Below are 14,958 nucleotides of genomic sequence, written 5' to 3'. Positions count from 1 at the left end.
CTCCTATCTGATATAGAACCAGCCCAGTCAGCATCTGTGTACCCTACTATCTCAAGAGTTCCTCCACTTTGGTATAGCAAACCACGACCTGGAGCACCTTTTGGGTACCTAACAATTCTCAGAACAGCTTCCCAATGAGGAACCCGAGGATGTTGCATAAACTGGCTCACCACACTCACAGCAAATGATATATCTGGTCGGGTAATAGTCAGGTAGTTCAATTTTCCCACCAACCTTCTGTATCTTCCAGGATCATCAAACTCTTCACCCGCATCAACACTCAGCTTGGCATTGAGTTCCATAGGAGTCTCTGCTGGTTTAGCACCTAACAACCTTGTTTCTTCAAGTAGATCAAGAACATATTTTCTCTGACATAGGTTGATCCCATGTTTTGACCTCGCAACCTCTATTCCCAGGAAATATTTCAGCTTCCCCAGATCTTTCGTATTGAAGTGATCCTGTAAGAATTTCTTCAACCAGTTGATTCCATTGCTATCACTCCCAGTTATGACAATATCATCCACGTACACGACTAGCAAGATTTTCCCATCCTTTGAGTTATAGCTGAACACAGAATGATCAACCTGACATTGTTTCATCCCAAAGGTTTTCATCACTTCACTGAACCTGTCAAACCACGCACGTGGAGATTGTTTCAGTCCATAAATTGCCTTTTTGAGCCTACACACTTTGCCAGACTCCCCCTGAGCAACAAACCCTGGTGGTTGCTCCATATACACCTCCTCAACTAGATCACCATGCAGGAAGGCATTTTTGATGTCAAGTTGTACAAGAGGCCAATCATACATAGCAGCTAATGAAATCAGCACCCGAACTGAACCAATCTTAGCCACAGGAGAAAATGTCTCCATATAGTCCACACCATACATCTGAGAATAACCCTTGGCCACCAACCTCGCTTTCAATCGCTCCACACTGTCATCAGGAAGAAACTTCACTGTGTAGACCCATTTACACTCAACTGTGTGCTTACCGGAAGGAAGAGCGGTGAGTTCCCATGTGTGATTATGTTGTAGAGCAGAGAGTTCTTCTTCCATGTCTTGCCGCCACCCTGGGGAGGCAAGAGCTTCCTGGACAGTCTTGGGAATGGGAACAGATGAGAGTAATGATATAAATTTGCAATGAGAAGCAGAAAGGTGAGCAGTAGAAACATAGTGTGAAATGGGGTGAGAAGTACAAGTACGTTTACCTTTTCGCAGAGAAATAGGAAGATCAGGATCTGTCGACAGGGGCTAAAGTGGAGGAGGGCCCGATGCACTTCTGCGGGTATACACTTGAGTGATTGGCAGCTTCTCAGTAGTAACAGGCATAGGATGTGCCTCTGCAGTAGAAACAGGAGCTACTAGAAGAATGTTCACAATAGGTATAGGAAGAGGAACCACAGAGGGAGAGGAAGAGACCCCAACATCTGAGAAGAACGGAACTGACTCAAAGAAGGTGACATCAGAGCACACAAACGATTTATAGGATTTTGGGTTATAACACTTATACCCTTTCTGAGTCTTTGAGTAGCCAAGAAAGATACACTTAGTAGCTCGAGCATCTAGCTTGTCTAACCCAGGCCCCAAGTGTTGAAGAAAACAAACACAACCAAAGATTCTTGGGTAAGAGGAAATGGAGATAAAGTGGGAAACAACACGGAGAAAGGGGATTGATTTCCAAGGATTGACATGGGCATCCGATTGATCAGAAAACAGGATGTGAAAACAGCATCACTCCAAAAATGTTTTGGGACATTCATATTAATCATCAAGGATTGAGCAGTGTCAAGAAGATGTCGATTTTTTCGTTCAGCTACACCGTTCTGTTGTGGGGTGTGGGCACAAGAAGTTTGATGAATGATCCCATGATGTTCTAGGTATTGCTGAAATGGTGAGGAGTTGTATTCTTTGGCATTATCGGAGTGAAGAATTTTAATATGAACACCAAATTGAGTGCGTATTTCAGCATAAAATTTTTGAAAAATAGGGAACAACTCACTACGATCTTTCATAAGATAAATCCATGTCATCCTTGAAAAGTCATCAACAAAGATTACAAAATACTTATACCCATTGTATGACACCACTTTAATTGGACCCCATACATCGGAATGAACTAAAGAGAAAGGACTTGAGACACGACTATCAACTCTTGGACTAAATGAGACTCTATGATGTTTACCCAATTGACATGACTCACAATCTAATGATGAAAGATGACTCAAGGAAGGAACCAGTAACTTCAAGGCCTTGAGAGAAGGATGACCAAGTTTGCAGTGCCATTGAAGAGGAGTAAGAGATGACTGAAAAGCTACTGGAGGACCACCACCATCAAGGTAATATAATCCACCTGCTTCATGCCCTCCACCAATCTTCTCCCCGTCTTGAGATCCTGAAACACACAAGAAGAAGGGTAGAAGGTTACAGAACAATTAAGAGACTTGGTTAATCTGCTGACAGACATAAGGTTAAAAGGAAACTTAGGAACATATAAAACAGATGATAAAGGCAAGGAGGAGAAATTAACATCACCAACACCACAGATAGGAGATGTAGAACCATTAGCAAGTGTAACTGATTGAGGTGTGGAGGAGTGGGAAAGGGAAGAAAATACATCATGAGTCCCAGACATATGGTTCGAGGCCCCGGAGTCAATGATCCAGTGTGAGTCTTTGGAAGCTAAGCAAGCCATACCTGAATGGGCAAATGTAGCGGTGTTCCGCTGAGATGTTTGAATGAACTGCTCATATACTTCACGTGGTACACTCACCATTTCCTTATTAGAAGCACAAGTAGATGTGGAGAGGATTGGGTCAGTTTGCTGACTTTCAGTAATTGTGTCACTACCCTTAGTCCTAGCATGGTTAGCCCAAGTGTTGGGTGCACCACGCAAATCATAGCAGAATTTAACTGTGTGCCCCTCTAAACCACAATGTGTACACTTTCTCTGAGTATTACTCCTTCCTCTTCCCGGACCTCCCCCTGAGTCTCGGCCTCCTGTCCGGCCTCTAGCCCTGCTAAACATGTGACCACCACGGTTGCTTGGGAGTCCACTCCTGACACCACCACTTCTATTTCCACGACCACCCCCTTTAGTCACTACCAAACCAGATCTGTCAGAGAGAAGAATGTTCTCAAGACTCAGTAGATGTCCTCTTAAGACGAGCAAAGACTTCTTCAAGTGAGGGAAGAGCAGATCCTCCCAATATTTGTGCTCTAACAGGCTCATACTCAGCCTTCAACCCCACAAGAAACCTTGTCACATCAAGCTGCTCACGTTGCTGTTGTTGGATCTAAACATCTGATGTTAGAGGATGATACACATTAAGCTCATTACGAATGTTCCTCAAACTTGCATAGTACTCTTCTAAGCTTTGACTCCCTTGCTTCAAATTGAAATACTCTTGGTACAACTGATACACCCTAGTTGTATTGTCTTGTCCAGAGTATAACTTCTTAGCATGATCCCAGATTTCCTTAGTTGTATCTAGGAACATGAAGTTCACACTAATCTTTGGTTCCATGCTGTTCCAGAGCCATTTCATTATCTGTGCATCTACTTGTTCCCAGTCACTGAACCCAAGGGAATCAGAGGGAGGTTTCTCCTCTCTTACATGTTTTACCTTCCTCTTGGCCTTCAAGAACACCTCCATAGATTTTGCCCATGGTACATAATTCTCACCATTCAACTTGATGGATGTCATTTGAACACTTAAATAGTTTGGAGAAAGCATGACACCTATTTTGTTATCATCCCCATTTTCAAATGAAGCCATCTTAATTATTTCACCTTCAAATATACAACACAACCTCACACTCTTTCACAAGACTTATCTCACTTATAACACCACCAATTCCAGCTTCTTTAAATACACATTACACACCACACACTAAGGCTGAAATCACTCAGTCTTGACATCAAACACCTGGGCTTTACACTGCAGAACCATTCACCATCAACACACTAAGACTGGAATCACTCAGTCCTCACATCAAACACTTGGGCTGCACATTGCAGAACTGATTACACACAAGGTATAGGAGATCACTTTTAAATATTTTGAAACATAGATACACCAATCACCACGACACAACCACCACCAATCTACTGCTATTGTGAACTTCAGCAGTCGACAACTCTTCTTTCAACATACATAGAAATGCAGAGGAGCACGATTGAGGTGCATATCAGTCACACTGAGCACCGCCACAACCAACTTTTGAAACAAAAGGAAACATTCGCAGTTCATTGCTTGGACAAACAACAGTAGTTTTCATACCTGTCCACATTCAGCCCTCTTCGATACTGAATAGAGGGTTTAGTATACCACTCCAACGATCATCACAGCAACGACCGGAGGCATCCTCACCTCCAGGCCCACAAAACAACAGCTCCTTTTCAGCCCCTTATCGAACCTCCACTCAGGTCAGTCGAAAAGGAAGAAGATGACTGTGAAAGTTGGCGGCGAACCCAGAAAGAGAACAGCAGCAAGAAAGAAATGAGGATACGACCTTACAGCTCTGATACCATGTTAGTAAACCCTAGCAGATTCTAGGTTGAAGTAGAGAAGAAGAAAGAAAAGAGAAAGAAGAAGAAGAAGAAGAAGAAGAAGAAGAAGAAAGAAAGGTTCGGCCAGACTAGAAGAGAGTCAAAAATCACTCTTCCCTAGCTGACCCACTTGTATTTATTCAAAAACATAGAGTTACAGGAAAGACTATTTTGTCCCTCATAGAAGATGGGACACATAACTTAAACTCAGATACAATATACCTTTCACTCTCAAGCAGATAATCCAGAATGACCAAAATACCCCTGACTCGAGCATTCTAACAATGGTCACCCTATATATATTAATATAAGCTGGCGCCGCCAGCAAGTTAAGTTGACTCCAAAAACATTCTCTTCTCTCTTTCCCTTCTCTTCTTCTTTTCTTCTCCTTTATTCTGCTGTTAATGTGGTATCAAAGCAGTTCTGCTATGCCTAAGAGAAGATCGAACAAGGTCCCTCTTCCTCAACTTGCTGTCTTCAACTGTGATCAAAAGGGCAGACCTACGACTGGTACAGATTCAATTTCATACCTTTTTTTCTTTTATCTTGGTCATGTACCAAGGAAAAACAAATGAATCCAGATTACTGAATGCCGTCTGAGAAGTTGTGAGGTTTGAACCTCTTTTTTTTTATGGATCGTGTGATCCTATACCTGAAAATACAGATCTGTAGGTCGTGGATGGCCTATTTTTTTAACCCTTGTGGTGTGACTGTACTGGTTTATGACCCCTCCTGGCAGTTAATTTGTTGGGATGGTCTGGAAGTTGGTGGAGTGTGACTTTTAGCACAATTCAGCACTGAGATCAACCTAAAATCTTGCCTTTTTTGGACAATCTCAGCTGGATTGTAGTCAGATTGTGTCCAGGTTGCAGTGTGTGCATGTGGGATTCATCCTTGGTGTGTTTCTAAGACTGTTTTTTGGTGATAGGAGGGATCATAAGGGGTGTGTAAGATCTGAAAAGTGTTTGAATCATATCCTCTGAGAATTCTGCAACTTCTGGAATTTTAGGAGGTCAAAATGGAATGAGTGGGGGAATGGATATGAGTTTTCCCATGGCTGTAATTCCCTTTGATGGATTGAACTATCTTTAATGGTCTAGGGGAACTAAACTTTACATTACTGCTAGAGGGAAAATTGGGTAAATTAATGGTAAAACGAAGGAACTAAAGACTGGTAGTGCTGAACATGATAGATGGGACCAAGAAAATAGTATGGTGATGTCATGGCTCTTGGTCTCCATGTTGCCACAAGTAAGGAAGACTTTTATGTGGGTTGAAACAGCTTGTGAAATATGGGGACAAGCAAAATCTACTTATTCAGAACGCAGACATTATGCAAAGATATATCAATTACAAGCTGAATCTTCCACTTGCAAGCAGGGGAGAGGAGTCTCTTGGTGGACTACTCAGATCTAACATCAATTTGGAAGGAACTGGATCATTTTCAAAATGTGAATTGGAAGTGTGGTGAAGATGCAAAGGCCTACAAATCACTTATTTCCCAACAACGGGTATTTGCTTTTCTTTTGGGGCTGAATCCTACATATGAATCCTTGAGGGTACAAATCTTAGAAAGTAAGAACTTACCTTTAGTTCTAGAAGTTTATGCCTTAGTTCAGTTTGAAGAGAGTAAAAGAAGTGTGATGAATTTGTACAGATGGGGAACCAGTTACACTAGCTGTCCGAGAGGGTATAAGTTCAAATGTTAGAGGTTCTTCTAAAAAGGGTGATTCATAGAAGAGAGTTGATGACAAAGACAAACTTTGGTGCACTCACTATCAAAAGTCCAAGCACGTAGAGACACATGTTGGGATCTTCATGGCAAGCCTAAATGGGCTCAGGAATTGAGTAAGAAACCTGATCCGAGTAAGAAGCCAACCCAACAGAGTCAGAAGAAATATAACTTAGAAAATGTGGCATCTCAAGAGACTAGTCCCATGGTACCCCAGGAGCAGTACTCTGGTTCTGACCCCAAGGAAGAGATCATCAACTCTTTTTGTGACCACTTGGAATTATATAATAGGACACTTCACCAAATGGATTGTAGCCCTACTCCATCTACCTCTTTTGCATCTACATAAGGTAACACTGCCACTGCTTTCCATGTATCATCTCATACATCTGATTCCCCTTGGATAATTGACTCTGGAGCCTTAAACCACATGATTGGTAAGTCAAATTTATTTCATGCATATAACCTCCTCTCTAGGAGAGATAAGGTGAGGCTGGCTGATGGGTCTTTTTCCACCATAGCCAATCAAGGAACCATCTCCCTTCCTCTTGGTCTTACCCTCTCTAATGTGTTGCATGTTCCTAAATTACCTATCAATTTACTTTCCATTAGCAGTATTACTCATTCCTTGAATTGTTCAGTGACCTACTTTCTTTCGTGTGTGTTTTAGGATTTGACCTCGAGGGAGACGATTGGTAGAGGAAGCATGGTGGATGGTCTCTACGTGTTGGAGAATAAATCTGGTTATCTTTCATTTGAGTCTTTAAAACTTATGTTTCCTGAGTTATTTAAGTCTTTGTCAGTTAGTGAATTGCAGTGTCAGACGTGTCAATTGAGCAAACATTGTGGAAATTCTTTTCCTTTAAGACTGGATATAAGTATTTCATTACTTTGATTGATGACTACTCTAGATATACTTGGGTTTATCCTATGTGATCTAGAGATGAAGTTCCAAAGATTGTGAAAGACTTTCAGCGAATGGTTTTCACTCAATTCCAAACTGAAATTCATATTTTCCAGTTGGGCAATGCAAAAGAGTACTTCCATAGTGATCTCATAGAGTTCTTTGCTTTGTGTGGATCTCTTCATCGAAGCTCTTGTGCCAGGACACCTTAACAAAATGGTGTTGCTGAAAGAAAAAATATCATCTTCTTGAAGTATGTGCTGCATATATCATCAATCATATACCATCTTGGTTACTATAGTATAAGGCCCTACATCAACTTTTGTTTCCTACAGCTCTGCTGTCCCCCATTCCAATGCGTGTCTTTGGGTGTCGTTGCTTCGTTAATGACTTGTCTCCTACTCGCGGTAAACTCGATCCTCGTGCCACTCATTGTGTTTTTCTTGGTTATCCGTTATCTCAAAAGGGTTACCATTGCTATGACCCTGCTACATGCAAGTACTATGTCTCCATGGATGTATCATTCTTTGAGAGTTAACCTTTTTTCTCAGTTTCTCCACAGGGGGAGAGTAGGGTTGAGGAGAAACACACTCTGGTTCAACTACCTCCTCTTCCTGATCCTTCTCTATTTTGTGTCTTTCTTCGCCGCCCTAAGAGCCAGCAGAGTTCAAGAGCTATGGAATTTGAAACTATGTAATCAATATCATCGGACTCTCCAGAGGTAGATCCTCCTCATTAGCCAGGTACACTTGTTCCCATTGATATGCCTAAACCTCTTAATATTGATCCCCTTGTTATTAATGATCTTGATATTCCTATTACTAAGAGAAAGGGTCTTAGATCTTGTACTACTAATCATCCTATATCTCACTTTGTGTCCTATGATCATATTTCACCTTCATATCATGCATTCCTTTCCTCTATTGGCAGTGTCTCTGTTCCTAAGAATGTGGCAAAAGCTTTATCCAAATCTAAATGGATAGATGCAATGAAGGAAGAAATTAATGCCTTACACAAAAATGGCACCTGGGAGTTGGTGGATCTTCTTAAAGGGAAGGAACTAGTGGGTTGCAAGTGCGTATTCACAGTAAAGCATAGGGCTGATGGTTTTGTAGAAAGGTACAAAGCTAGATTGGTGTTATGGGCCCAGGAATAGGATCTCGTCACGGGTCGGTCCACGGGGAAAAGCTCTTGTTTTCCCTTGTTCCTCCCCTTCCTAGCTGAACCTATCTTGGCGTCCCAGACGGTGATTTGTCCAAGAGATCACCGAACTCTCCTTTTACTCTCTTTCTTGACTGGAAATTTTGATATCCTCATTCAATAATGGGGTCTCCTTAAATAGGAGATTACAAGAGTCCTAATCAAAGGGAGTCTCCTTGCTGAATAGGGAGACTTCTAGTTCTATCTTGCTAAGGATAAGATAAGCTAATCCTAATCTGATAAGCTACTAACAAGATAAGATAAGAACAATATAATAAGATAAGAACAATAAGATAAGAACAAGCAAGATGATCTAATCTAATCTAGTTAAGGTTTTTGTTGCCGAACTGGGTAGGATGAGAATCATTGAATCACTGCTGCTGCTGGCGATGGGTCAGGTGCCTGTTGCTGCCGGTGGCGAAGGTACGTCTTCCCGAGGAATGTGTCCATAACAATTGGTGGCCAAAGGGTTTACACAAGTGTTACACAAGTGTATGGAGTAGACTATGCAGAGACCTTTGCTCTAGTAACCAATATGAATTCGATCAGAATCCTCCTTTCAGTGGTAGCTAATCTTGACTGGGAACTTTACTAGTTGGATGTTAAAAATGCATTCTTGAATGGTGACCTAGAGGAGAAGGTTTACATGACTTAACTTCCAGGTTTTTGTGCCAAAGGTAGTGAGTAGAAGGTATTCAGGTTAAAAAGATCATTATATGGGTTGAAGCAATCACCTCGGCTTGGTTTAGTAGGTTTCATTTAGCTGTACAACAGATGGGATTCAAACAATGCCAGTCAGATCATACTCTGTTTGTGAAGAAAGGTGAGGGAAAATTGCAACTTTAATTGTGTATGTTGATGACATAGTAGTTACCGGAGATTAGAAGACTGAATATAGAAGCTGAAGAAATTCCTAGCCACTCAATTTGAGGTGAAAGATCTAGGTCCCTTACGTTATTTCCTTGGGATTGAAGTTATGACCAGACCTGATATTTGCCTATGCAGTGGGTGTCCTTAGTCAGTTCATGCATAACCCTCAGACAACTCACTTCGAAGCTGCGAAAAGAATCCTTAGATACCTCAAAAAGTTCCCAGGAGCTGATTTGCTATTCCAGATACATGGGCATTTGAAAGTGGAGGTGTATACAGATGCTGATTGGGCAGGGGCAATCGATGACAGAAAATCTACTAGTGGGTATTGTACCTTTGTGAGGAGAAACCTAGTCACCTAGAGAAGTAAGAAGCAAAGTGTGGTGGCTAGATCCAGTGCTGAAGCAGAATATAGAGCTATGTCTCATGGAGTTGAAACTTGTTAGGAAAGCTGGGTTTTGCAGTTAGCGAACCTATGTCACTCTACTGTGACAACAAAGCTGCTATCAATATTGCTGCTAACCCAGTCTTTCATGATAGAACAAAAAATATTGAAGTGGACAAGCATTTTATTAGAGAAAAGTTTGTGAGCAGAGAAGTGCACACTTCATATGTCAGTTCAGAGGAACAACTTTTAGGCATCTTCACCAAGGGCCTTCATCATGTGCGGCATAATAAGTTGTGTGACAAGTTGGGCATGATTGACATCCGTGTCCCAACTTGAGGGGGAGTGTTGGAATGTTCACTTTATTTCTTATGTTTGTATTCTGCTGAGTTAGGTTCCGTTTTGACTAGTTAAAGTAGCTTTTTTTTTCTTTGTTTATGTATTGTAGCTTTTTTTTCTTTGTTTAGGGTCCTTTCCCTTTTAATTATGGTCGCCCTATATATATATTAATATAAGCTGGCGCCGCCAGCCAATTAAGTTGACTCCAAAAAACATTCTCTTCTCTTCACCCTTCTCTCCTCTCTACTCCCTTCTCTTCTTCTTCCTTTCTTCTCTATTATGCTGTTAATAAATCCCAAAACACTCCCCCTATACCATCCACCCCTTGAATACCTAATGAGCTTCCATCAAAATTTGGTTTTACAAAATTGATTGCTTCAGGTTTCCATTCCATGATTACTCTATCCTTTTCTTTAGCAGATTGTGCCACTTCCTTCCAAGATGTTACAATATTATTCACTTAGAAAATTTGAAAGACTGACATTATCTTTACCCAATGTGCAACTTTTATCTTTTTGGCATCTACAATTTCCTACTTGGACCTTTTCTTCTCATTGAATATGTCCAAATCACTGCTGCTCTAACTGCTTTCCACATTATCCCTTCTCTTTTCTTTAGCTGGCCCATCTTAACTCACTGCTTTATCTTATTACATTTCTACATTTCCTTAATTCTATCAAATGTGCTTACTTTTATTTTTGTCTTTTTTAGTCTTACCCATCATCCATCTTAAACAAATAGTCATTTTTTTTCACTTACTATGTTGAAGATTGCATACATATAATTGGAAACAAATTAAAAGATGCATTCCAGGGGAAAGCTTAACCACACAGCATGGATTAATGGTGGTAAAAACTTAACCCCACAACGTAAATTAATGGTGGTAGATTTGTGCATTAAAAGATGGAAGAAAAAGAGAGAAGAAAATAGGAAACTGAAAACTAGGCATACAAATGTAAAAGGAGAAAAACTATTATAATTTAAAGACAAGTGAATAGTAGAAGGAAAATGGAATCTAGATAAAGTGACTAATTATATGTTGCTTGAAGTGGTTAACTGTATTTAGAAGTATCAAAAATAGGTGTTGAGAGAATCTAAAGGAAAATGGCAAATTGCTTAAGAGACTTGATGGTGGAACTAAGAGGTTAAAGACATTACCAAAGCAAACTGGACATGTTATAAAGATACACAAAAGGCTAATAATGTAGAAAACTTGGAAAAATATAAAAAAATACATAAAAGGAAGTAAATGTAGTGATATAGTGGACCAGACCTGATATTCTTTATGTGTGGTCCTATAAGTTCAGTCTTTTTATTTCTTATTTTTGTCTTAATGCTTGCTTTCTTATACTGTTATAGGTAGTAGGGAATTTTTGTCCTTTTACCTAATGTTATGCTAAACATATAAATAACACTGCCTTGGGTGTCAGTAAGTGATTTTCGCCCATTCCTCTCTGGCTCTTCCTCTATTCTCTTTTCTCTTCTTCCACCTCCTTTTCTCTTCTCTTCTCTCTTCTTCTTCCTATTGATTTCTGTTTTCTCTTCTACCCAGAAGTTCTGCTAACTGCAGTAACTTCAAGTGTAAAAAAAGTGAGTGAAGCTAAATTTAAGGCACACGATAAACTTTATCATAAACTAGGCACTAAAGAGGGAGAAAATAGAATTCATATCCCAAATATGAGATAAGGTTACATTGGTTGCTTGTTTATTGTTCAGAATGTGATTCATGGCAAATAAAGCTGTCCTGGGTTAGTAGAGAATCTGTTGGGTTGGGTCTTATATGATGCTTGTGTGTGAGCAACATATAGGTCTTTTTTGTTATTACCTTAGAAAGGATATCCTTTCCTGTACATGGTCACTCTTCTCATTTTCTGCAATAGTCTGATCAGTTAGTGATCAAGTATGTATACATATATCATTTGGACTTTAGAATAATATAACCAGGTAGTATGCATGAATAGAAAAACAACAAAAAGATCAAAAGCATTTACTTTTGTTTATTCATTTTCTCCGTACTTTTCTAGGCAGTTGCATTTTTTTCTTTCTGTGTTGATACGTGGAGATAAAGCTGGAAAGCCAGAAGTTAGTGCCAGCAAAGAAAAGGAGACTGTTTCTACAATTATCTCTATTTTTCATGCTATCAAATTATCAGAAGATATGGTTGATGTGATGAAGTCAAAGGTAGGAAAACCATTTCCTTTAGTCCCTCCTATTGGTTATCTGAGATTAGTTGATTTTGAAATCTTATCAGTAAGCTTTGTATAATATGTTCGTTGAAATTTACAGAACTCACATGCAATCTGTGATATTGGGATGTCAATCACAAAGCGCCTAACTCAAAAGCAGGAAGATTTGAAAGGACTGACAACCTCAGTTCCACTACCTCCGGCACTGTATAAACCAGTTGAGAATAAAGAAGGGATTGACTCTTTGGTGAGTATTTTTTTTATTAAATTTTATTTGATATGTAGTCTTCTTTAAATGCATTGAATACCTGAAAGGTAGATATTGCTCATTGTTTGGCATAGATTTTGATGGATATGTCAAGTTATTGATTATCTGCCATAGGTTTTTTAGGACAATCCAAGTCTTGTAGTGTCACGATTTCTGTCAATTTAAAATCTATTTTTGATCTAGTTTTTTTTTTCCTGTCTTTTTTTTTATATCTTAGCAGTTTTAATTGGCTTATCAAAAGACAGGAAGATTATTTGTGCTACCTTTGCTTGCATATGATAGTCCTTTTTATAGTTGTAATCAGTCAGTTGATTCTGATTTTCTGATCAGATTTATGCTGATAATTAAATGAATTTCCTTGATGATGTATACGCACATTAATCAAGGAAAATCTTCAGTGCAAGAGTTTACTTCTATATTTTTAGTTTGTTTCATTTGGTTGAAAAGAGAACAGGGCTCCAAGGATTAATTCTTGGAAGTCATAACAATATAAATTGCTGGTGAATTAGCTAGATAAGGGGTACAAGGGGTGGATGTATATTGGGGGCCTGAAGTCTCGGTAGGTAATTATGTGTATTTGGGTTGTTGGAAGCTGGGAGCCAAGGACTTCTTTGCATGACCAATAGTTGAGTTTGTGGTTTCTGATTTCTGCTGCATTTTTTTTTTCACATTTTAAGCTTTAATAGAATTGTTTTTTTTTTTTAATTATAAAAAAAAAAGCTACACCACAACACACAACGTATGGTATTATGGTTGGTTGCAATGCACGGACTGAGGTGTTTTTATCAATTGCTTGGAGATATCTTTTACTCTCTTTTTGTTGTAAGTTGGGTCAGAAAGGTTATCATGCAGCAAGCCAACTATTAGTTGGGGTGTCAATTGGACTGGATTTGGTCCAATCCGATCCAGTCCAATGTGAGTCCATTATAAATGGACCAGGTCCAATTCAATCCAATGAATGTTGTGGACCAATTTGGACTGGTCCAATTCAATGTCTGGACCGTCCAATCTGTTCAAATTCATTTTTATTTAAATTGGTTTCAACCCAAACCTGGTCTATTGACATATATATTCTTATCTTATATCAATGGACCAGATATTGGCTTAATCCAACCCAATCCAATATAAATTTGTTACGGACGGACCAGGTCCAATCCAATCTAATATATATTTTGGACCGGATTGGTTCAATTCAATATGTCTTGTTGGTCCATCCAATCCGTCCAAATTGATTTTGGACTGGACGGGGTCCAATCCAAAACCGGTCCATTGACACCCTTAACTATTAGGTATATGGGCTTGAGTCCAACCAAGCATGTCTCTTCCAATAGGGACCAGACTTTCTTAATATTTTTCCATGTCATGATAGAAACTTACAAGAGATATTTCCAATAATAATAGGAGTGTAAATCAGGGTACACTTAGGATTGATGGCAAGAGACAACTCAATGTTACCTTTCCCAATACTTTGGTTCAATAATTCATAACAAGGGGGAGATAGAGGAGGATGTCACCTATAGAGTTAGAGCAAGATGGGCAAAATAGAAGGGTGCATCGGAGTTTTATGTGATAGGTGAATTACTTAGATTAAAAGGAAAATTCCACAAAACAATTGTGAAGCTATCTATATTTTATGAGCAGAGTGTTGGACAGTCAAAAAACATGACCAAAAAATGAGTATGGTAGAAATGCGTATAAACTAGAAAGGATAGGGTTAGAACTGAAGTCATTTGAAGGAACCTAAGAGTAGCTCTAATAGGTAGTAAAACGAGAGTGTAGACTAAGATGGTTTGGTCATGTGCATAAAAGGCCATCGACAGCACCTGTAAGAAGAAGCAATCTATTACAATTTGAAGGGGCTAAAAGGGCTAGGGGCAGACCAAAAAGGACATGGGCCGAAGTAGTGAGAAATGATTTAAGTCCTCGTATTTAACAATGGATATGGCATTAAACAGGACAGAATTGCATAACTGGATTCATGTAGCCCAACCTCATATGGTTAGGGGTGTTTAAGGTCTGGTTTGAAGAAAATCTCAGATTAAACCAGTAAATTACAGTTTGATAAATTCTTAGACCAAGCCAAACTATTTTAGTACAGAAACCAAACCAGATCAATCCGTTCTTTTACAGTTTGGTCTAGTTTCTATTATGTTTGGGCCATTCTATTGGGCTTAACCCAATTAGAAAGCCCAAATAACATGCATACCTACATAAATAACAAATATAATTCAAATATCAAATTGAAATGCTAACAAGTGCCACCTATTACTGTTATATAAATTACATTCATACTTTTTTTTTTATGAGTAAATCACATTCATACTATCTCAAACATAAACATCTCCTTGGGCATCAAAGTACAAGTTAAAAGTTGAAACAAACAACAATATATGAAATGTTAAATGGATACGCACATACATACATATGTTTAAACATATGTGTTATATATATATATTATATACATCAGTAAATTTATTATTAATAATTCGGTTTAATTCGGTTTACAGTTTAACCACCAAATTT

The 14,958-nt window shown here is 39.1% G+C and overlaps 1 protein-coding gene across 3 annotated transcripts in view; it reads left to right on the top strand.

The window, feature by feature from the left end:
• LOC148875042 (sister chromatid cohesion protein PDS5 homolog A-like) overlaps positions 1-14,958 on the top strand; it is a 186,999-nt gene that overhangs the window by 113,937 nt on the left and 58,104 nt on the right. For all 3 annotated transcript variants that reach the window (XM_088966387.1, XM_088966386.1, XM_088966389.1), the window contains exons 21-22: positions 12,006-12,162; positions 12,268-12,414. In XM_088966387.1, the coding sequence (XP_088822513.1) occupies positions 12,006-12,162; positions 12,268-12,414 (304 nt within the window). The remainder of the gene's footprint in view (positions 1-12,005; positions 12,163-12,267; positions 12,415-14,958) is intronic.

This window comes from Nelumbo lutea, chromosome 1, assembly GCF_056320005.1.
Source record: "Nelumbo lutea isolate HS-2025 chromosome 1, American lotus-T2T, whole genome shotgun sequence".
Lineage (NCBI taxonomy): Eukaryota > Viridiplantae > Streptophyta > Magnoliopsida > Proteales > Nelumbonaceae > Nelumbo > Nelumbo lutea.
This window is presented reverse-complemented; position numbering and strand designations above follow the sequence as displayed.